At 35.7% G+C, this 23,050-nt stretch overlaps 1 protein-coding gene across 6 annotated transcripts in view; it reads right to left on the reverse strand.

The window, feature by feature from the left end:
- Positions 1-23,050, reverse strand: part of WDPCP (WD repeat containing planar cell polarity effector) — a 348,783-nt gene that overhangs the window by 92,199 nt on the left and 233,534 nt on the right. For all 6 annotated transcript variants that reach the window (XM_090281375.1, XM_090281376.1, XM_090281373.1 and 3 more), the window contains exon 13: positions 14,541-14,604. In XM_090281375.1, the coding sequence (XP_090137501.1) occupies positions 14,541-14,604 (64 nt within the window). The remainder of the gene's footprint in view (positions 1-14,540; positions 14,605-23,050) is intronic.

Genomic DNA, 23,050 nt, shown 5'->3' on the forward strand with positions numbered 1-23,050 from the left:
GGCCCAGGGGCAGATCCAGGAAGTACAGATCAATCTAACAAGCAGCAACAAACAAGAAGAGTCACAAAAATGGGGAGACAGCGAAACAACCCCTCATCAAAAGGAAAGAAGGAATCCCCAGAAAAAGTTCTAAATGAAATAGAGGAAAGCAAACTATCAGACATGGAATTCAAAACATGGATTTGAGCTCAGCAAGCTCAAAGAAAACTACAATGAACTCCAGGGAAACTAAAAAGAACTTACTGAAAATTACACCAGCATGAAAAAAGACATAGAAGCTATCAGTAAGAGCCAGAAGAAAATGAAGAATACAATTTCTGAATTGAAGAACACAACAGAAGGAATTAAAAGCAGGCTAGAGGAAGCAGAAAATCGGATAAGTGAGCTGAAGGACAACGTAGAAAAAAATTCCCAGACACTGCAACAAAATGAAAAAAGGCTTAAAAAGAATTAAGAGGTTTTAAGAGAGCTGCAGGACAACATGAAGCATAATAATATCCGTATCATAAGAATACCAGAAGAAGAAGAGGAGCAAGGGATATAAAACCTGTTTGAAAAAGTAATGACAGAAAACGTCCCTAACTTGATGAGAGAAAAAGTCACGCAAGTCCAGGAAGCACAGAGGATCCCAATGAAGATGAACCCAAAGAGGCCCACTCCAAGACACATCATAATTAAAATGGCAACACTGAAAGACAAGGAGAGAATCATAAAAGCAGCAAGAGAGAAACAGCTAATAACATACAAGGGAGCTCCAAGAAGACTATCATCAGATTTCTCAACAGAAACACTACAAGGAAGAAGGGAACGGCAAAAAATATTCCAAGCAATGAAAAACAAAGGCCTACAACCAAGACTATTCTACCCATCAAAGCTCTCATTCAAGATGTTAGGGGAAATAAGGAGTTTCCCAGACAAAAGAAAGCTGAAAGAATACATCACCACCAGGCCAGCACTGCAAGAGATGCTAAATGGAGTGCTTTAAGAAAAAGAAGAAAAAGAGAGAGGGAGAGGAATGCAGGTACAAACAGGAAAAATGACAATGAATAAGTACCCATCAATAACCTTAAATGTAAATGGATTAAATGCATCAATCAAAAGACATAGGGTAGCTGAATGGATAAGAAAACATGACCAATATATATGCTGTCTACAAGAGACCCACCTCAGAACAAAATATCTACACAGACTGAAAGTGAAGGGATGGAAAAAAATATTTCAAGCAAATGGACATGAAAAAAAAAAAGCCGGAGTAGCAATACTTATATCAGACAAAACAGATTTCACAAAGGCCAAAAAAAAAAAAAAAAAAAAGAGAGAGAGAGACAAAGAAGGACATTTCATAATACTTAAGAGAAAAATCCATCAAGATGATTTAACCCTTGTAAACATATATGCACCCAACATAGGAGCACCCAAATATGAAAGGAAAATTTTGAAAGACTTCAGGAAGGATATAGACAGCAACATACTCATAGTAGGAGACTTTAACACCCCATTGTCAACAATGGACAGATCTTTGAAGCAGACACACCAAGGATATTGAAGCACTGAACAACACTCTAGATCAAATGGACTTAATTGATATATATAGAACTTTTCACCCCAAAGAAAAAAAATATACAATCTTTTCAAGTGCACATGGAACATTATCAAAGATAGAACACATGGTAGGACAAAAAACAAAACTCAACAAATTCAAGAAAATTGAAATTATATCAACCATTTTCTCAGTTCACAATGTCTTGAAACTGGACATCAACCTCAAGGAAAAAAAAAACATTCAAATTCATGGAGAATGAATAACATGCTATAAAATAATGAATAGGTTAACAATAACATCAAGGAAGAAATAAAAGGTTTCTGGAAACAAATGATAATGAACACACAACCCAAAACCTATGGGATACAGCGAAAACAGTCCTGAGAGGAAAGCTCATAGCAATACAGGCTTACCTAAAAGGGATAGAAGAATCTCAAATAAAAAATCTAACCCTGCTGCTACAAGAACCAGAGGAGAACAACAAACAAAGCTCAGAGCGAGTCATCAAGATCAGAGCGGAATTAAATGACTAAACAAACAATTCAAAGGGTCAATAAAACCAGGAGCTGGTACTTTGAAAAGATAAACAAAATCCACAAGCCTTTAACCAGGCTCATCAAGAAAAAGAGAGAGAGGACCCAAATAAATAAAATCAGAAATGAAATAGGAGAAATAACAACCTATACCACAGAAATACAGAGGATTATAAGAAATTACTATGAACAACTGTATCACAGAAATTTGACAACCTAGATGAAATGGACACATCTCTAGAAACATATAATCTTCCAAAACTGAATCAAGAAGAAGCAGAAAGCCTGAACAGACCAATAGCAACTAGTGAAACTGAAGCAGTAATCAAAAAACTCCCAGCACACAAAAGCCCTGGACCGGGTGGCTTCACAGGTGAATTTTACAAAACATTTAGGAAACAACTAACTCCTATCCTTCTCAGACTATTCCCAAAAATCCAAGAAGAGGGACGACTCCCAAACTATTTCTATGAATTCGGTATTAGTCTAATTCCAAAACAAGGTCAAGAAACAACAAGAAATGAAAACTGCAGGTCAATATGGCTGATGAACATAGATACTAAAATCCCCAACAAGATATTGGCAAACCGGATCCAGCAACACATTAGAAAGATCATACACCACGATCAAGTGGGATTCATCCCAGGGATGCAAGGATGATTTAATATTTGCAAACCAATAAACGTAACACACCACATAAACAAAATGAAAGACAAAAACCACATGATCATATCAATAGGTGCTGAAAAAGCATTTGATAAACTACAACACCGATTTACGATAAAAAACAGCAAAATGGGAATAGAGGGAGCATACCTCAACATAATGAAGGCTATATATGAGAAACCTGAAGCCAACATCATACTCAATGGGAAAAAACTGAAAACATTCCCCCTAAGATCAGGAACGAAACAAGGATGTCCACTCTCTTCACTCTTATTCGGCATAGGCTTGGAAGTTCTAGCCACAGCAAATAGACAAGAAAGAGAAATAAAAGGCATTCAAATTGGAAAAGAGGAAGTAAAACTGTCATTATTTGCAGACAACATGATAGTGTACACAGAAAATCCAACAGACTCCATGAAAAAACTACTTGACCTAATAAGTGAATCTGACAAAATAGCAGAGTATAAAGTCAATATTCAGAAATCGAAGGCATTTCTGTAAGCAAACAATAAAATATCAGAGACAGAAACTATAAAAAAGTTCCATTTAATATAGTAACAAGAAAAGTAAAGTACCTAGGAATACATTTAACCAAAGAGGTAAAAGACCTGTACTCAGAAAACTACATAACACTGAAGAAAGAAATTAAGGAAGATACAAATAAATGAAAGCATATACCATGTTCATGGATGGGAGGAATCAACATCATTAAAATGTCCATAGATTCAACGCAATCCCTGTTAAAATACCAGCGACATACTTCACAGACCTAGAACAAATACTTCAAAAATTTATATGGAACCAAAGAAGACCCTTAATAGCCACAGCAATATTGAGGAAGAACACAGTCGGAGGACTCACAATACCTGATACCAAACTATACCACAAGGCCATGGTAATCAAAACAGTCTGGTACTGGCATAAGAGCAGACATATAGATCAATGGAGCAGAATAGAGAGCCCAGAAATAAACCCAGGTCTATATGGTCAACTAATACTTGACAAAGGGGAAGGAACATAAAATAGAGTGAAAAGAGCCTCTTCAACAAGTGGTGTTAGGAGAACTGGACAGGGACAAGCAAAAAAATGAAACTAGACCACCAACTTACACCATACACCAGAATAAACTCAAGATGGATCAAAGACTTAAATGTAAGTCATGACACCATAAATGTACTTAGAGGAAAACAGGAAAATTTCAGATATCCCATGTAGCAATATTTTCACCGATATATCTCCTAAGGCAAGGAAAATAAAGGAAAGAATAAACAAATAGGACTACATCAAACTAAAGAGCTTCTGCTCAGCAAAAGAAAACATCAGAAAGATGAAAAGGGAACCAACCACATGGGAAAATATATTTGACAATGATACCTCAAACAAGGGATTGATCTTCAATATATATAAAAAACTTACATGACTCAACACCAAGAAGACAGACAACCCAATTAAAAAATGGGCAAAGGACCTGAACAAACACTTGTCCAAAGAGGACAGAGAGTCCATAAGCATATGAAAGAATGCTCAACATCACAAGCCATCAGAGATGCAAATAAAAATCACAATGAGATACCACCTCACACCAGTCAGAATGGGCATCATCAACAAATCAACAAACAACATGTGCTGGCGAGGGTGTAGAGAAAAGGGAATGCTAGTGCACTGTTGGTGGGGATGCAGACTGGTGCAGCCACTATGGAAAACTGTATGGAATTTTCTCAAAAAACTAAAAATGGAACTGCCTTTGAACCAGCAATTCCACTGCTAGGATTATATCCAAAGAATCCTAAAACACCAATTCCAAAGAACCTATGCACCCCTATGTTCATAGCAACACTATTTACAATAGCCAAGTGCTGGAAACAACCTAAGTGCCCATCTGTAGATGAGTGGATCAAACAACTGTGGTACATTTACACAATGGAGTACTATGTAGCAGAAAGAAAGAAGGAACTTCTACCATTTGCAACAACATAGATGGAACTAGAAAGAATTATGCTTAGCGAAATAAGCCAGGCAACAAAAGAAAAATACCATATGATATCACCTAATACAGGAGACTAATGGACAACACAAACAAATGAGCAAAACCAAACCAAAGTCATGTAAACAAGGAGTAGACTAACAGTGACAAAGGGAGAGGGAGGAGGGAGAAAATGGGGATAAGAAGGGGGAGGCTCTAGTCAAAGAACATGTATAAATGACCCATGGACATGGACAACGGGGTGGGGATTGACAGAGGGAGAAGGGATGGGCAGGGTGCGGGAAAACAATAGGGAAAAAAGTGGGACAACTGTAATAGAAAAACAAACGTTTTTAGCGGGGGGAAAAAAATGAAAGCAAAATAAATTAATAAATGAGCCAGCAAATCTTCCCCCCAAAAGCCTAACATATAGGAAAGTAAACAAAAGAAAATGTAAAGTATAGATATGCAAGTTTAGTAAATATTAGAAGGACAAGAATTTTCCTTCATACTGTATATTTTTCTCCCTACCTGATCCCTCCAGAATTTGGCATTCTGAAGAAGTAATGATATAAGGTTCTTTGCATAAAACTAATAAGACCAGTTTTTTTTTAATTACTTATTTTATTTTTATTTCTTAAATATTTTAAATTTAATTTTTTTAATTCTTTTTTTTTAATAAATAAATGATTAATTATTATAAGACCAGTTGTTAATAGTTGTTAACTAAGACTTTGACTGGAATGTCATGCCTAAAGGAAGCGTGCCTGTGCTCTGGTTGTTACCAAAAAGCCCTGAGGAACTGGGATTGACTTTCGAAGGTAATAAAAGCCCACGAGAAAAAAGGCCTGGTACCTTGGTTGGTTGTGTGGTCCATGGCAATCTTTCCAGGGAAGGAACAAAGGTTGCTTTTCTGAAAGGTGGCTAGAAAGAACCTTACAGCACAATGGAAAACCTGAAGGACTTCGTAAAGACAGGTGTTTACAGGCAAGGCTGAATGCCAGGTATGTGGCTCAGCTTCTGTGCCCTGAAGGGAAGACTGAAAGTCACCCTAAAGTTTCCTTGTTTAACTCGTAGCAAAGCAGACTTAGAGATCATATATGATCATTTCCTGCTCTTGCTGTGCTTATGCAAATGAACAGGATAAATTAAAACTGGACTTAATGCAGTTCCTTTAATAACAAGGAGGATAATCTTAAGGAGAAAAATTGCGATTCAAGGAAAATCACAATGCTCAGTGGTAGACTATAAACTAGTGCAGCTGTCTTTAAAGTTTATTTTCATTTAAAGTTTGTTTTCATTTGAAAGTTAAACTAGGTCTGTGACATCATCAAAGATGATTAATTTACAGGCAAGAAGAATGTCAAATGCCTTGCTACTGGACATGTTCCCAATAAGACAGTCTCGTAGATTTAGAGCCTGGTTTGTGGGTTATATTGGGAAAATTAGCATGTATGTTCTGTTTTCATAGGGCATAAGCCTATGATCTAATTACCTGAGTGATTGTCTGTACATATAGGCCTCACTTAATCCTGTCTGCAGCGCTGCCTCCTGAGACCCAACAGTTGGCTGAACAAAGTGGTTGGGTTGGTGAAGCATGGAGTGGTCTGTGGGCTTCACTTTAAAACTTGTTTCTCTTTTCTATCCTAATGGCTTGGACAGAAAGGACCCAGAGGTCTGAGAGAGGGGAAACCTAAAATATTCCCCTCAGCCCAAACTAAGTATAGTGGGCAAAAGGGTTTTGGACAGATGTGATGTGCCTGGCACACCTTCCTCCAAAGAAGCCTTTTTTTTCCTAATGTGGGACATTGAAAAATTAATCCATGCCTTTTGTCATCTAGTGGTTATGGACTTAATGACGCATTTTAACCTTGTTGCCCCCAGAATACAACAAGGATGCCAGCCTGTTAAACCACTGTTTTGGTGACAGTCAACTGACCTGGAGTCTGCAAGATTCTTCCCCATGTGGGAAGGCCACCCTCCCCTCCACACCCCAACTCTTATTAGGGATTTCTGGACCCAAGGGTAGGTAGGATGACGACCATGTCCAGCTTACAGCAGCTAGAGGAGCACAAGACCCTTGCCCATTGTCCTTTAAAAGATTAGAAAGGGTGTTAAGTCTGAGAGGGGGAAATTGTTACCGAGTGGGGGTTCCCCCCCAAAATAAATTAAAAACAAAACAAATATAATGATGATGAAAAAGTTTGAAATATTCAGAGAATCAACAAAATGTGACACAGAGACATGAAATGAGTAAATGCTGTTGGGAAAATGGTGGCAGTAGACTTGCTCAATGCCGGATTGCCACAAGCCTTCAATGTGCATAAAAGGCAGTATTGGGAAGTGCAATAAGTCAAAATGTAATAAAATGAGGTATCTGAATATAGTCTTAGCCAAATGCAGTAGAAAGTGTATCTCCTTCATTCCTTGTCCCTTGGTTTGACAGAGTTCATGACTCTAAAGGGTCTTATGCAAGACATATGTACTATCTACTATCCAATCACTTTGCAATTGGTTATCCTCTGGCTTCATTTATTTTTTAATCTTTAGATAATCTTAGTGTTGGAATTTAGTTTAAATGTTTGATATATACAATTAAATGTGTTCTTATGCCCTGAGAAATGGCCATATTCTAAACAAGTCAAAAAATAAAAGCCATTTGGCTTTATATTTCATTTTTATGTGTTTTACCTGAATAGGCCAGCACATACAGGAATAAAGGGCATTCAGTAGAGCTGATCAAGGCTAACAAGATGAAGGTACTGTTAAATCATACTACATTAAAGACACTGCAAGAAGCCAACAGGGTAGTCATACCCTACCACTCATCCTGACTTCAAATTTATCAATAGCTGTTAATAAAAAATAACTCTATAATTATGGAGTGTTTCCTATGTGCCAGATGCAGAGATTAATTTACCACAATGCTAATGAAGCTTTAACTTTAGTGCCACTTATTTACATGCCCTTTGAAGTCCCTAATTTTGTACTTGAAATGTAAATTCTTTTTCATAAGACATATTCTTCAAACTGTATAAGCTTCGAGCTCTATAAAACATGGATTTACCCCTGATGCCCAAACATCAAGGTTTGCACATACTAGTCAACTATGTTATGACATGCTTACTTGCTTAGAATCATGTATCTGGGAGGTATAAGGCACAAGAAGACATTGCTTTCACAAGTTTTACAGTCCTTTGTTTTGTTGGTGTCTTTTTGGAGATGCACTGTATAAGATTAAAATGGCACATAAGTCCAAATAGACAACAGAGATGACAATATAGTTGAAAAGTGTCCTATTGGTAAATCCCAATCTACTGCTGCATAACCAGGATTACTGAGTTGGTGGACAGTTTTATTATAAAAGTGTAACTAATATGGAAACAAGTTTTCAGAAAAATATTCAGAAGAATTAACCACTTAATTTCTGCCATTCTTTCTCAATGACAATTGTATAATTTACTATGGGCTAAAATGATTTATTAGTATCATCACTTAGCACTATTAAGTAAAACTGGCTTCCACTGAACAAAAGATAACAAACACTGATAATCTTTGGTCATGATCTAGGTTTTATATTTACACATATCCTGTCTGTATCATCTGAGATTTAAAATAAAAAACTTGCTATTCCTGGGTCCTCATTGCCTTCACAGATGACTTTTGCATGTACCATCAGAATGAATATGCAAATTTACAACAAAAAGTATTTAAAGCTAAAAAAAATGTTGAATAGATTTTCATCTTTAAATCATATTTTGGATCACTTATTGACAGATAATTATAACTATTATAACATTATCTTATTTTCATAATATCTGCAGATTCATAGGTTTGCATGATACACAGAAGTACTTACAAAGACATGCAACAACTAAATGATGATATAATATGTCAACTTGGCAAATGGTAAATTATAAAATGGCCATATAAATATTTAAGATTACCATGTTCTAGCCTTCCCTGCTGTAATATTTTACTTAGGTCCTATACCTGAAAATTCTTCCTGAAGAGGACAAGTAAGACTATGGGTGAAATGTGAATAAAATATGTTTGTTAAATTTAAAAAGTTATGTAAAAATTTAACTTATAAGCTAATAATAGGGAAAAAGAGAATAATATACTTGATACAGAAAAGGGAAAGCATGGTTTGATAAAAAGACAGCAGAGGTGGTACACGTAGAAAAGAGGTTAGGACAAACACTACTGAACTATCATTTACATTATACTTTAGTTAAATAATCCAATTAAAAAAACAAAAATTGTGAGAATTGACTGAAAATATCCAATTCTGTATTGCTTGAAAGAGATATAACTTAATTATAAGGAAGCATGGATATATAACATATGAAGGATATATGAAGCATATGCAAACTGAAATAAAGTTGGTATACATATACTTTATTTTATTTATAAATATTATTTATTAGAGAGAAGGTGAGGGAGGGAGAGAAGCATAGACTGGTTGCCTCTCGTATGCACCCTCACCAGGAATTGAACTAGCAACCTTTTACTTTGCAGGACGATGCCCAACCAACTAACTGAGCCATACTGGTCACAGTGCTGTAGGTATACTTTAAAGTGAAGTAGCTTTTAAGGCAAGAGCATTACTAGAAAAATAGATGTTTCAAAACAATAAAGGCTCAATATATCAAGAAAATATAACAGTTCTAAATTGGTATACACCAAATTAAACAGCCTTAAAAACAAGTAAAACAACAAAAAAAGACTGTTAAGTCCACAATCACAATTCCCTAGTCTCAGTGAAGGTATAGAAGAATTGAACAGTGTGACTAACAAACTTGATTTGATATAGAACACTGCTCCTGACAACTGTAAACTGCAGAGTATACATTCTTTTAATGTACAGTAAAATTTTACCATTGACCATACAATGAGCCATAAAGGAAGTTTCAACAAATTTCAAATGGTTAATATAATACAGAATAGGTTAAGGAGTATGTGTGTGTGTATGTGTGTTCCTAGAAAATGTTCATGGTTTGTAATTAGGAAATATAATTTTAAGAAACTGTGGTCAAAGATTACACAATAGAAGTATTAGAAGTATTTTGAGCTCAATAATAATAAAAATATATTTTAAAAACATAAAAATTGTCAGAACACAGTCAAAGCTATACATGAATGGAAATTATACCCTTGGATGCATATATTAGAAACTAAAGGCTGATGGACAGGTACAACAGTGTGGTAACTGCCGGGGTTGGGGGTAGAGGAAAGTGGAGGAGGGCATAGGGGAGAAAGATAAATGGTGATAGAAGGAGACTTGACTTAGGGTGATGAACACACAATACAGTGTACAGATGTGTGCTGTAGGATTGTGCACCTGAAACCTGTATAATTTTGTTAACCAGTGTCAATGCAATAAATTCAATTAAAAAAAGGAAAGACTGAAAAATCCACGATTTAAATATCTATCACAAGAAGTTAGAATGAGAATAACATTTAAACAAAGTTGGAAGATTTACACTACTGGATATATTTATAAAGTACAGTAATTAAGACAGTTTGATATTGGTGCAAGAATACAGAGTCTAGTAGTACACATACACACATGCACATATAGGTACCTGATTTATGACAAAGGTGGTCCCACAAAGTGTTAAACAAGGGACAGTCTTGTCAAAAAATATTCATAGATGAACTGGATATACAGGTTGGGGAAAAAGTAGATTTACAGTTGGGAAAGAATGCAACAATTAATAAATAATACAAGTATAAACTCCATTTTGTGTACTCACAACTGTAAACCTACATTTACTCCACCTTGTTTATATGATAGAAATAAATTTTGGGCCATACCCAAAAAAAATCAATAGAGGTGTGTTATAGGTTTAAATGCTAACATTAAAATAACAAAACTTCTAGAAAATAAAAAAGGAAACTATGTTCAAGAACTTGAGGCAGTAGAATATTTGAAACATAGAACATAAAGAGCATTCACCACCCTAGCAAACACCATTCTACTCTCTATTACTATGATATCAGCTATTTCCTTTTTAAAATGAAATATATAACTGATACCATACAGAATTTGTCATTTTCTGTCTGGCTTATTTCACTTAGCCCAATGGCCTCCAGTCATCATGTTGTAGCAAATAGCAATATTTCCTTAATTTTTATGGCTGAGTAATATTCCACTGTGTGTGTGTGTGTATCACATTTTCTTTATTCATCAACACTTAGGTTGTTTCCATATCTTGGCTATTGTGAATGATGCTTCATCAGACACAGGAATACAGATATCTCTTTGAGATATTGATTTGATTTCCTTCAGATATATACCCAGAAGTGGGACTGCTAGATCACATGGTAGTTCTATTTTTAATTTTTTTAGTAACCTCCATACTGTCTTCCATAATGGCCATACCAATTTACATTCCCACTAACAGTGTACAAAAGTTCCCTTTTCTCCACATCCCCTGTCAACATTTGTAATCTCCTGTTTTTTAAAATAAAATTATCACAACAGTTGTGAGATGATATCTCATTGTGGTTTTGATTTTCATTTCCCTGATGATTAGTGATGTTGAGCACCTTTTCATGTACCTGTTGATCATTTGTATGTCTTCTTTGGGAAAATGTCTATTCAGGTCCATTGCTGATTTTTTCATCAGATTATTTGATCTTTTGCTATTGAGTTATATGATTTTCTTACATAGTTTGAATATTAATCCCTAATTAGACATATGACTTGCAAATATTTTCTCCCATTCCATATATTACCTTTTCATCTTATCAGTTGTTTCCTTTGCTGTGCAAACGTTTTCTAGTTTGATGTAGTCCCACTTATTTTATCTTTTGTTGCCTATGCTTTTGGTGTCTTATCCAAAACAGTTGCATTTTTATATGCCAGTAGCAAACTAACAGAAAGGGAAAACAAGAAAACAATCCCATTCACAATTTCTACAAAAAGAGTAAAATACCTAGGAATAAATCTATCCAAGGATGTAAAAGGCCTGTACTTGGAAAATAATAAGACACTGAAGAAAGAAACTGAAGAAGATGCAAGTAAGTAAAAGCACATACCATGTTCATGGACAGGAAGAATTAACACCATTTAAATGCCCATACTACCCAAAGCAATCTATATATTCAACACAATTCCTATCGAGTCCAATGACATATTTCACAGATCTAGAACAAATATTTCAAAAATTATATGGAACCACAAAAGGCCCTGCATAGCAACAGCGATCCTGAGGAAAAAGAATAAAGTTGGAGGAATCACACTACCTAGTATCAAACTATACTGTAAGGTCATAGTAATCAAAACAGCATGGTACTGGCATAAAAACAGACACATAGATCAATGGAACAGAATAGAGAGCCCGGGAATAAACCCACACCCTTATAGTTAATTAATATGTGACAGAGGAATCAAACACACACAGGGGCTAAAGATAGTTTATTCAATAAATGGTACTGGGAAAATTGGACAGATACATACAGGAAAATGAAATTAGGCCACCTTCTTACACCACACACAGTTAAATTCAAAATGGATAAAGATAAATGTTGGACCCAAAACCATAAAAGTCGTAGAAGAAAACATAGGCACAAATTCTCAGACATTGCTCATAGCAATTTTTTCAGATATACCTCCCCAAGCAAGGGGGAAAAAAAGAAAAAATAAACAAATGCGACTGTATCAAACTAAGAAGTTTTGCACAGCAAAGGAAATCATCAACAAAATAAAAAGACAACCGACAGAATGGGAGAACATATTTGCCAATATATCTGAAATATCTAAAACTTATAAAGAACTTACAAAACTCAACACTAAAAAACAAAGAAACAACCCAATTAAAAAATGGGCAAAGGACCTGAATAAACATTTCTCCAAAGAGGACATACAGATGGCCAATAGACATATGAATAGATGTTCGATGTCACTAATCATCAGAGATGCAAATTAAAACCGTAACAAGTTATCACCTTACACCTGTCAGAATGGCTATCACTAATAAATCAACAAACAACATTCGTTGGTGAGGATACTGAGAAAGAGGAACCCTTCTGCACTCTTGGTGGGGATGCATTCACTGTGGAAAGCAGTATGGAGACACCTCAAAAAATTAAAAATGGATGTGCCTTTTGACCCAGTGATCCCACTTTTGGAAATATAAATGAAGGAACCCAAGACACTAATTCAAAAGAAAATAAGCACCCCTATGTTCTTTGCAGCATTGTTTACAATCACCAGGATATGGAAGCAGCCCAAATGTCCATCAGTATAACAACTATGGGACATTTACACAATGGAATAGTACTCGGCTGTAAAAAAAGAAGAAGAAAATTTTACCCTTTGTGACAGTATGGATAGACCTGGAGAACATTATGCTAATTGAAATAATCCAGTCAGAGAAAGACAAATAGCATATAATTTCACTCATATGTGGAATCTAATGAATAAATTGACTAACAAGGAAAATGGGGAAAAACTCATAGATGGAGAGCAGGATGACAGCTAGTAGGGGGAGGGGAGGAGATGGAGGGATTTAGCAAAAAAGGAAAAAGGACTCCTGGACGTGGACAACAGTGTGGTGATTGCTGGGGGGAGGTGGTATAAGGGAACTAAATAGTAATGGAAAACAAATACCATAAAGATTAAATTTTAAAAAAAGATTAGAAGATGGCTTTCGTGATTATGCATTAATCTTCAAAGCACTAGAATATAATGAACTGAGAAAGTTTGCCAGACACTATACATTTAAATATTTAATCTTTCAGCTCTTATCCTGATTAGAAAAAGACTAGGACTATATACATTAAAAAAATAAAGACATGATGAAAATCTACCTTTACTAGGGTAAGTATTGCCAGAGGTGAGAAGATGGAGATAAAGAGGAAAAGTCAATAGGATTGGAAAAATCTAAAAATTATTGTAATTATGTTTCTGACATTGTGATGTGAGCATGCAATAGATTTTTTCATTATCAATGAAAGCACAATTTAATTGAATGATGGAGAGTTAGAATTTAACAAACTCAGTCTGAAGTCAAGTGATCTAATGTCATGAATCCCTACTAATAAAGCTTAAACTACAAAATGTCTTCATTGTGCAGAAGATTCAGGTAAAAGAGCCTGCCATTTTTTGTTGTTTTCAAGAAGTTTTTGTTTTATTGTTTCTTTGACAAGGAAATCTCTGTGGAGCAGAAAACACTAGGAAACCAGGGGAGGAACACCACCTTTTTTATTCATCTGATCTCACTGTGATATTGTGATGAAAGATCTTATAAAATAAGAACCTGATACAGAACACAAAGATCTGTAAGAAACTGGTCAACTTTACCATTTGTAGCTTATAAATAGGAAGACTGAAGTGTATGTGAATTTATAGTCTCTTTGGTCCACTTTACACTGTGGTAACTTTAAAAATACAAGTGAGAACATTCATAATTTCTTTGCCCTGAAATCTAAGGGACAGACTGAGCACATTCAAGATGTATAGGATATGTTTTGCCCTATGTCCTGGCTTCTGTAGGCTGTACTTGGCATTTAAACTTATTAGATAGAAAGGTGTCATCCCCTCACATCAAAGTACATGAGAAAATTTCAAGAATTATAAATTCCTAGAAAACATTAAAAAAAAAATCCTTTGGACGCTGGCTAGGAAAATGTCAACAAGTCAAAAGAAACTAGATGACTATTGACCAGTTTCATGAAGGCAAAGCTGAAAGCCAAGATGGAGTAATGCTTTCCCACCATGCGACTAAGGCAAAAATGACACTAATCCGTTTTTATGCTCACAAAAGCTGACAACTTACTCAGCCTTAGAACTGAAGGCATGGAATCATCTCTGGGAATGACTCACCATAAACAGGTCACGAGCACCAATGTCAACAGCTAACAGAAATGCCTTTTCAAATCTCTGGTACCTGTAAGGAAGAAATGTTATCTATTAGCTGCGAACAAAACTATACAAAAGTAGAGAGCTGTTTGTTTAATGTATTTATGTGTTATTGTTTTTGGTCTTCTGATGGCAAAAATATTTTCAAACAGTAGAACCTCTGTCCACTGGGATCTTTTGTGTGTGAAATATTACTGTACTTAGGAGGAGCTGAGGCACAGTGCCTGTGGAGGCCCTTCAGAACCACTTTCCAGGATAAGCATAACCCAGAGTAGGTGCTGCTGAACAGAGGGAAAAGATAGCTTAGGAAATATGTTTTGCAGAATTTTTTACTTTATTGTGCTCTGTAAGAGAAAAGTATGGGGATTTGCAGACTACAGTAGGATAAGAGTAATTAACATTTTAATTATACTTTTGTTTCTTAGTCAGAAGATGAGGAGTCAAATGTTGCATTTTTACAAGTCTCATTTCTGAGTTTTTGAAAAAAATTAATCTTAGACTGGTAAAAAGACAATATAAGTGGTTTCTAAATACTTTTTGAAATAAATTTTTTTCTACTTTTTTCAATTATTCCCTTTCCCTAAAGAAAAATTTTGAGAATTTTCTTTGTGTGAGTTTAATTTTAGGCAAAGATAGAGAACAAACTGCAATTTAAATTAGTTACCTTTATAGAAAGTTTAAGATCTTGAGAGAAAAGTATGTCATGAACATATATAGTTAATCACTGAACAATTGAGGGTTAGGGACGCCAACCCCTAGAGAGTCAAAAAACCACCTCTAACTTTGACTTCCCCAAAACTTAACTACAGTTGACCCTTGGAATCCATGGGAGGATTATTTCCAGGACCCCTTGCAGATACCAAAGTCTACAGATTCTCATCTCCCTTATATAAAATGGTATAATATGTATAGAGGGTTGTCCACACCTGCAGATTCCCAACCATGGACAGAAAATAACATTTTCAATCAGCAGTTTGTTAAAACCAAAGATATGACACCTGTGCAGGACCCACTGTATTCATGGGGGAAAAAAATCTGCACATAAGGAGACTCCTGTGGTTCAAAGCCATGTTGTTTAAGGGTCACTTTTGCACAGGGTTTTGGAAGGAAAGGTCATCTTTATTTTGTCTGAATGCTGAGACTTACATAGGAGTAACTCAGTTTTTCTGACTCTAGAAACAAGCAGGTAAACTACCAAGTTGCTCTCTGTTCTCTATTTTATTTTATGAAATGTGGTGGTATAAAATATCAGATTTTAAATAAAACATATCAGAAATATGGAATGTTAATTAACAACATATATAAATTTTATTAGTGAAATAGTTAAAATAATTAAAATTCAAACAAACAAGGCTTATTCTTATAACATATTAGCTGGTAGGTCCAGAACCTGAACCACTTCACAGTTTCTATGTTATGTTTGATGACTGTTATCTCCTCCTTGGCCATTCTTACTAGTATTTCCAGTATTTACCTGAATCCCTTTCAACTATGGAAGAGCAGAAGGCAATGGTGTTTATTTTTGTTCCTGGAAGCTCCTGGTTCCTTACACATTCAGTGGAGGTGGGAAGTAATGAGGAAGAGGACAGAGAATTAGCAAGTTCTACAACTTTCCTGCATATTCACTGCCTTTTTGCACTTGTTTGCATTCCAGTGAAACTTCCCTGGCCATAGTAATGATCCTTCTTCTGATGATGATCGAACCTAAAGATAAGTTCTCATCCTCTGTGCCCTTTGGCCACCTTTGACCCTTACACTTTCCCTCCTTAAAAGCCTCTCTTCCCTTCATTAAGAAGTGATATTCTTTGTTTTCTCATTTCTTAGATTTCATCTTCTTAGTCCCCTTTCCTAGTTAATTTTTCTCTGCCCACTCCATGAATTTGGCATACTATGGTCCCCTTTTATTTATATTCACTCAACCCAGTCTTCCAGTAACCTTACCCATTTCCATTGATAGTCACATCAGTGACTCATAAATCTTTAGGATCCATTTCTCTCCTGAACTACAAACTTCTGTTTCCAGGTACCTCAAATTAGAGATGACTAACATGTTCACTGATACATCAATCTGGCAACCATATATATGGCAAATTGAAATTCGAGAGTGAAATTAAGGGGGACAAGTTAGGAGATACTCTTCTTTCTAGGTGAACAGTGATGATGAACATTATGATAAAATGAAAAAACTGGCATTTGTAAAAAGAAGAAGAAGAAGAAGAAAAGAAGAAGAAGAAGAAAGAAGAAGAAGAAGGAGAAGGAGGAGGAGGAGAAGGAGAAGAAGAAGGAGAAGAAGAAGGAGAAGAAGAAGGAGGAGGAGAAGGAGGAGGAGAAGGAGGAGGAGAAGAAAGAAGAAGAAGAAGAAGGAAGAAGAAGGAAGGAGGAGGAAGGAGAAGAAGAAGGAGAAGAAGGAGAAGAAGAAGGAGAAGAAGAAGAAGGAGAAGAAGAAGAAGAAGAAGAAGAAGAAGAAGAAGAAGAAGAAGAAGAAGAAGAAGAAGAAGAAGAAGAAGAAGAAGAAGAAAGAAGAAGAAGAAAGAAATCTCCAAAGATACCATACTATCAATAAAAAAGTAACCAAACAAAATCCCTTGACTGAAACTTCAGTAAAGCTCCCTGAGCAGAGAACAACTAGGGGTGAGGGTGAGGGAAGGCAGAACTTGGACCTTGAACAAGTTTCAAGGTAAAGGTGCTAAGCTTGAGACTTCTGATTAAGCCAGGGGCAAAAATGTTCCCAGGTTATTAGTGCCCCTAACTTTGGCAGAAACAATTTAAAAAGTCATGTCTAGATCAAAGTAGTCTTGATAGAAGCCCCCAGGATTACTATAAATTAAAATAAAACAATATGAGTTCACAAAAATCACCAAATACACAAGGAAACAAGCTACTATAACAGAAAATTAGTAAACAACAGTTTTATATCTCCACGAATTTAGGACCATTGAATTATTAAAGTTAAAATATAAAATAGTTCATTATGAGATATTTGTACTGAAATAAACATGCAACAAGATACAATAAAAAATTACCAGGTAGAGTTTACAAAGAATAAACTAAAACTTTCAGAAATTGAAATTTTAATTACTGAAATTAAATAACTTGGCACATTTGAGAGAATCAGTGAACTAAAAGATGCACAAATAAGGAATTACAGTATTCCCTCACTTATCGCGGGTATTATATTCTAGACCCCTCTGCAATAGGTGAAAATCCACGAAGTATGAATCTTACATTTATTTTAGTATTTATATATATTTTAAGGCTTTATAAACCCTTCCCACACACTTATAAACCGTTCCCAGTCCCTTATTAACCTTTCCAACTCCCTTATTAACCTTTTCCACACTTCTAAAAACACTTATGTTCTTAAACATATCCTACACTCTTAAACCTATGTAACTTTAACAACATAAGTATACAGTACCACAAAATCCCACGACATAGCAAAAAATCCACGATAAACCATTAAACATAATATTTTTTAAAATCCCGCGATACAGTGAGGCGGCGATAAGTGAACCACGAAATAGAGAGGGACTACTGTATATACAATGTTGCACAGAGAGAGGAGAAAAAAATATAAAGAGGTTGAACAAGATAGAGAAGATGAAAAGGTTTAACATGTCTAATCAGGGAATTAAATTAATGGCTGAGATGATATGAATCAGTAAATGTAAGAGGAACAATGCATATCAAGCAGGACAAATTGAAAGGGTTATATAATTATGCACCTTTGTAATGGAAATTCAAAACTCTAAAAATAAAAAGATCTTAAAACTGCCAGAGAAGACAGGTCACCTACAAAGAAACTTCAAATAGACTGACACCAGACCCCTGAATGGCAACAATGAAAGGGAGAAAACAGTAGGAAAATATCTTCAAATTATGGAGAGAAAACAAGCACCAATATTGTATGATGTAACAGGGGACTTCTCTTTCAACAATGAAAGCAAAATAAAGAGCCTTTCAGATATACAGAAAAACAGAGCACATTCAACACATCTTTAATAAAAGGACTACTAGGGTATATATCTCAGGAAAAAGAAAATGACCTCAGAAGGAAAGTCTGAGAAGCAATGGCTTTTTTATAAAGGGATTCATTAATATACAGGTAGATAAACAGACACACACACAAACATTTTGATATTTTTTAAGATCAGAAAATATTAGCAATATCATGTAAATCAGAGGGGATTTAAAGTGCTATGGTCCTTACTTTTTTGTACCGTTGAAGATATTAATTAATGTTTAAGTTTGGTAACCATGGATAGCAAATTTCAACGATAAATGATTTTTAGGATAAGTATATGCAACAACTAGTTCTTCCATCACTAGTTGATGGTCATACGGAATGTTTCCCAGTTGGTCCTATTATGAATAAGGCTGCTATGAATATTCATATACAAGTTGTTATGCAGATGTGTTTTCATTTCCCTTGGGAAAAAATAAACATTACTATTAGAATTGCTGGGTCATATGGTAAGTATATGTTTAATATATAAGGAGCTACCCAATGATGTTCTAAAGTGATTACAACATTTTATATACCCACTAGCAATAACAGGAAATTTCCAGTACATCCACATTCTGCCCACTTGGTATTATCAGTCTTTTTAATTTTAGTAGTTTCTGATTATGGGTACAACTTACGTTTCTCTGAGGACTAATGATGCTGAGCAGCATGACTGTTTTTTCCCCATATAGATTTCTAGTGGTCACAGCACCATTTTTTGAAAAATTCATTCTACATTGAATCACCTTGGCAATTTAGTAAAAAGCCATTGCAATAAGTTTTGAAATTAGGAAGTATGGCTCTTCCAACTTTGTCCCTGTTCAAGATTGTTTAGGATATTTGGGGCCCTTTGCAACTTTTTATGAATTTGCAGACTGGATTTTCCTACTTTTGAGAAAAAAAACAACAACATTGGGATTTTGGCAGCAGTTGCATTGACTCTGTAGACTTCTTTGGGTAGCACTGCCATCTTAATAGCAAGTCTTCCAATCCATGAACATGGTGTATCTTTAAATTATTTAAATCTTTAATTTATTTTAGTAATATTTTTAAACTTTCAATGTATGTCTCTCACTATCTAGGTTAAATTTATTTGTATCTTATCCTTTAATTAATTTATTTAATTTTATTTATTTATTTATATTGTTTTTCTTTTTTTTTTTTTAATGTGTTTTACTGATTACAGTGTTACATTTGTTCCAATTTCCCTTACCTCTGCTCCCCTCCACCCGGTGGCCCCCCTCCCTCCCTTTGAACCCCCCTTTTAGTCCATGTCCATTGGTTGTACATAGAGTTCTTCTCAACCTCTCTCTGTCTATTCCATTCCCTCCTACGATGTTTCTTAATTCCTATACCATCTCCCTCCCTCTCCCCCTTCCCTGCTGACCTCCCCCCCAATATGTTCCCCATATCTATAGTTCTTTTTCCACTCTCATTGCCTATTTAGTTTGCCTTTGCTTCAATTCCCTAGCTTCTGTTGTTGTTTCTTGTGATGCAGTTTTCATTTTAGTGTTCATAGTTTTGATCCTCCTTTTTCTAAACCAGTCCTTTTAACATCTCATATAACAGTGGTTTGGATCTAATGAACTCTTTCAGTTTTATTTTGTCCTGGAAACACTTTCTCTGCCCTTCTATTCTGAATGACAGCTTCGCTGGATAAAGTATTCGTGGTTGTAGGTTTTGGATTTTCATTGCTTTGAATATTTCTTGCCAGTCCCTTCTTGCCTGCAGGGTCTCCCTTGAGAAGTCAGCTGATAGTCTAATTGGGACCCCTTTGTACATGATTCTTTTCTTCTCTCTTGCTGCTTTTAAGATTCTCTCTTTATCTTTAACTTTTGACATTTTGATTATAATGTGTCTTGGAGTGATTCTCCCTGGGTCCAGTTGTTTTGGAACTCTCTGTGCTTCCTGGACCTGTAAGTCTATTTCCTTCCCCAAGTTTGGGAAGTTCTGCTTTATTATATTTTCACTTAATTTTTCAAGTTCTAGTTCATCTTCTTCGCCCTCTGGCAAACCAATGACTCTTATGTTGGGCCTTTTATAGCTGTCCCAGAGGTTTCTGATCCTCTCCTCCTTGCTTCCCGTTTCCTCTCTCTGCACTGGTTGACTGTTTGTTCCTTCTCTATGTTCTGGTTTGTTGATTTGCTCTCTCGATTTTATTTCCTCACCATCTGTCTCGTATGAGGTTTTGTTCCTTTCAGTATGAGTGTTTTTCAATTCTTTCTCATCTTTTTCCAGATCTTTTGTTAATTCTGTAAGCCACCTGCTAACAATGGCCCTGAACTGAGCCTCTGACAGGTTTCTTATTTGTTCATCTGTCAGGTTCTTCATCTGTTGCCTGGTGAGCTGAGCCACCGGGATTTCTATAGTTGTCTGCCTCATTTTGACAGATACGTTTTGCTTTCTTGGACCGGCTATAGGGGGCAGTGCCTGTGTACTCGTCACAACCCAGTGACCGGCGGCAATCCGCAACCTTTTTCGCCGCTCTGTGGCCCTTTGTCGTCACAACCCAGCGACCAGCGGTGGTCCAGCAACCTTTCTCGCCGCGCTGTGGCACTTTGTCATCACTGCCCAGCAACCAGTGGCTACCCGCAACCTATTTCGCAGCGCTGTGGCGCTTTGTGTGGGGGCGGGGGTCCAAGATGGATTCCCACAGTTATTCTGCTAGGAGACTGGGATCCGTCCTCCCGCCCTCTGAGCCTCACTGTTCGGGGCGATGTGGTGGTTGCTTTTCCAAGCACTGGGGTCGCAAGCTGCCAGGGTTCGACTGCAGCCGGGATTGTTCTCCTTGCTGCTGTCCCTGGTGTGACCACAAAGAGCTCCACCACCTTTCGCTCTTCTTACCTGCCCAAAGGGTGCTGCTGGTTTATAACTTTGTACGTTGGGCTTCCGTGTAGTTTTATTTTCTGGAATTTCTAGTTATCTTTTATTTTAAAGTAGTTGTATTCCTCTCTAGTTGTAGAGGGAGACCAAGCGTGTCTGTCTAAGCCTCCATCTTGGCCGGAAGTCATATTGTTTTTCCTGTATCTTATCCTTTTAGATGCTACTGTGAGTGGAATTGTTTTCTTAAGTTCCTACTTATAGATTGTTAATAGCTGGTGTATAGAAATACAACTTTTTTTGGTTGTTGTATGTTGATTTTGTATCCTGCAGCCTTGTTTAATTAATTTATTAGGTAAGTAGTTTTCATGTGATTTCTTTGAGGTTTTTTAAAATATAGGATTGTTTGCAAATAGAGATGATTTTGTTTCTTCTTTTCCAATTTAGATACCTTTATTTTTTTTTCTTGCCTAGGTGCTCTGGTTAAAACTTCTAGTTCAATACTAAAGAGTGGTGAAGGTAGACATCCTCATGTTGTTCTTCATCATGAGGAGAAAGCTTTCAGCCTTTAACCACTGAATATGATGGTAGTTGTGGGATTTCCATAAATGACCTTTATTATGTTGAAGAAGTTTCCCTCTGTTCATAGTTGGCTGTTCTTTTAAAATGAAGGGGTGCCGAATTTGGTCAAAACTTTTCTGTACCAATTGAGATGTCCATATGTATTTTCCCTCCTTTTATTAATATGGTATATTACATGAATAGGTTTTCTTATGTTGAAGCCATGCTTGCATTCCTGCAATAAATCCTACCTGGTAATGGTATATAAAACCCTATTACTATGTATTAGATTTAACTTGTTAGCATTTGGTTGTTGAGGATTTTTGCATCCATATTCATTAGGGATATTGGTCTGTAGTTTTTTCTTGTGGTGTCTTTCATCTCATGGAATAAGTTAGGAAGTCCTACCTTCTTTTCTATATTTTAGTAAATGTTTTTAAAAGATGGATGTTAATCTTTGTTTAAATGTTTCATATACTTTACCAATGAAGTCATCTGGTCCTAGATATATCTTTGTTTGGAGGTTTGGAATTAGATTCAGTCTCTTTACTTGTTATAGATCTGTTCAGATTGTCAATTGTTTATTGAGTTTGTTTTGGTAGTCTGCATGTTTGAAGGAATTTGCCTGTTCCATCTATGTTATCTAATTTGCTGGCATGCAAATGTTTGTAGTCTTGTCTTATAATCCTTTTTATTTCTGCACGGTTGATGTCTTCTCCCTCTTTTTTTAAGTCTATCTAAAGTTTGTCAGTTTTGGTGATTTTTTTCCCTGTTTTTAAAAATTCTTATTGTGTTTCTCTTTGCTTTAGTCTTTATTTCCATCCTTCTGCTAGGTTTGGGTTTAATTGCCCACTTTTCTTCTGGTTCCTTCAGTTGTAAAGTTAGGTTACTGATTTGATATGTTTCTTTTTTTAATATAGATATTTACAGGCATTATGTTTTTATGTGTCTCAAACATAACGTGATTTCTCTTGGACCCACTGGCTGTCTAGGACTGTGTTATTTAAGTTGTGTATTTGTGAATTTTTCAGTTTTTCATTATAGATTTCTAACTTTATTTTATTGTGGCAGGAGAATATACTGTGCA

Source organism: Furipterus horrens, unplaced genomic scaffold (assembly GCF_987537825.1).
Source record: "Furipterus horrens unplaced genomic scaffold, mFurHor1.1.pri manual_scaffold_6, whole genome shotgun sequence".
Classification (NCBI taxonomy): domain Eukaryota; kingdom Metazoa; phylum Chordata; class Mammalia; order Chiroptera; family Furipteridae; genus Furipterus; species Furipterus horrens.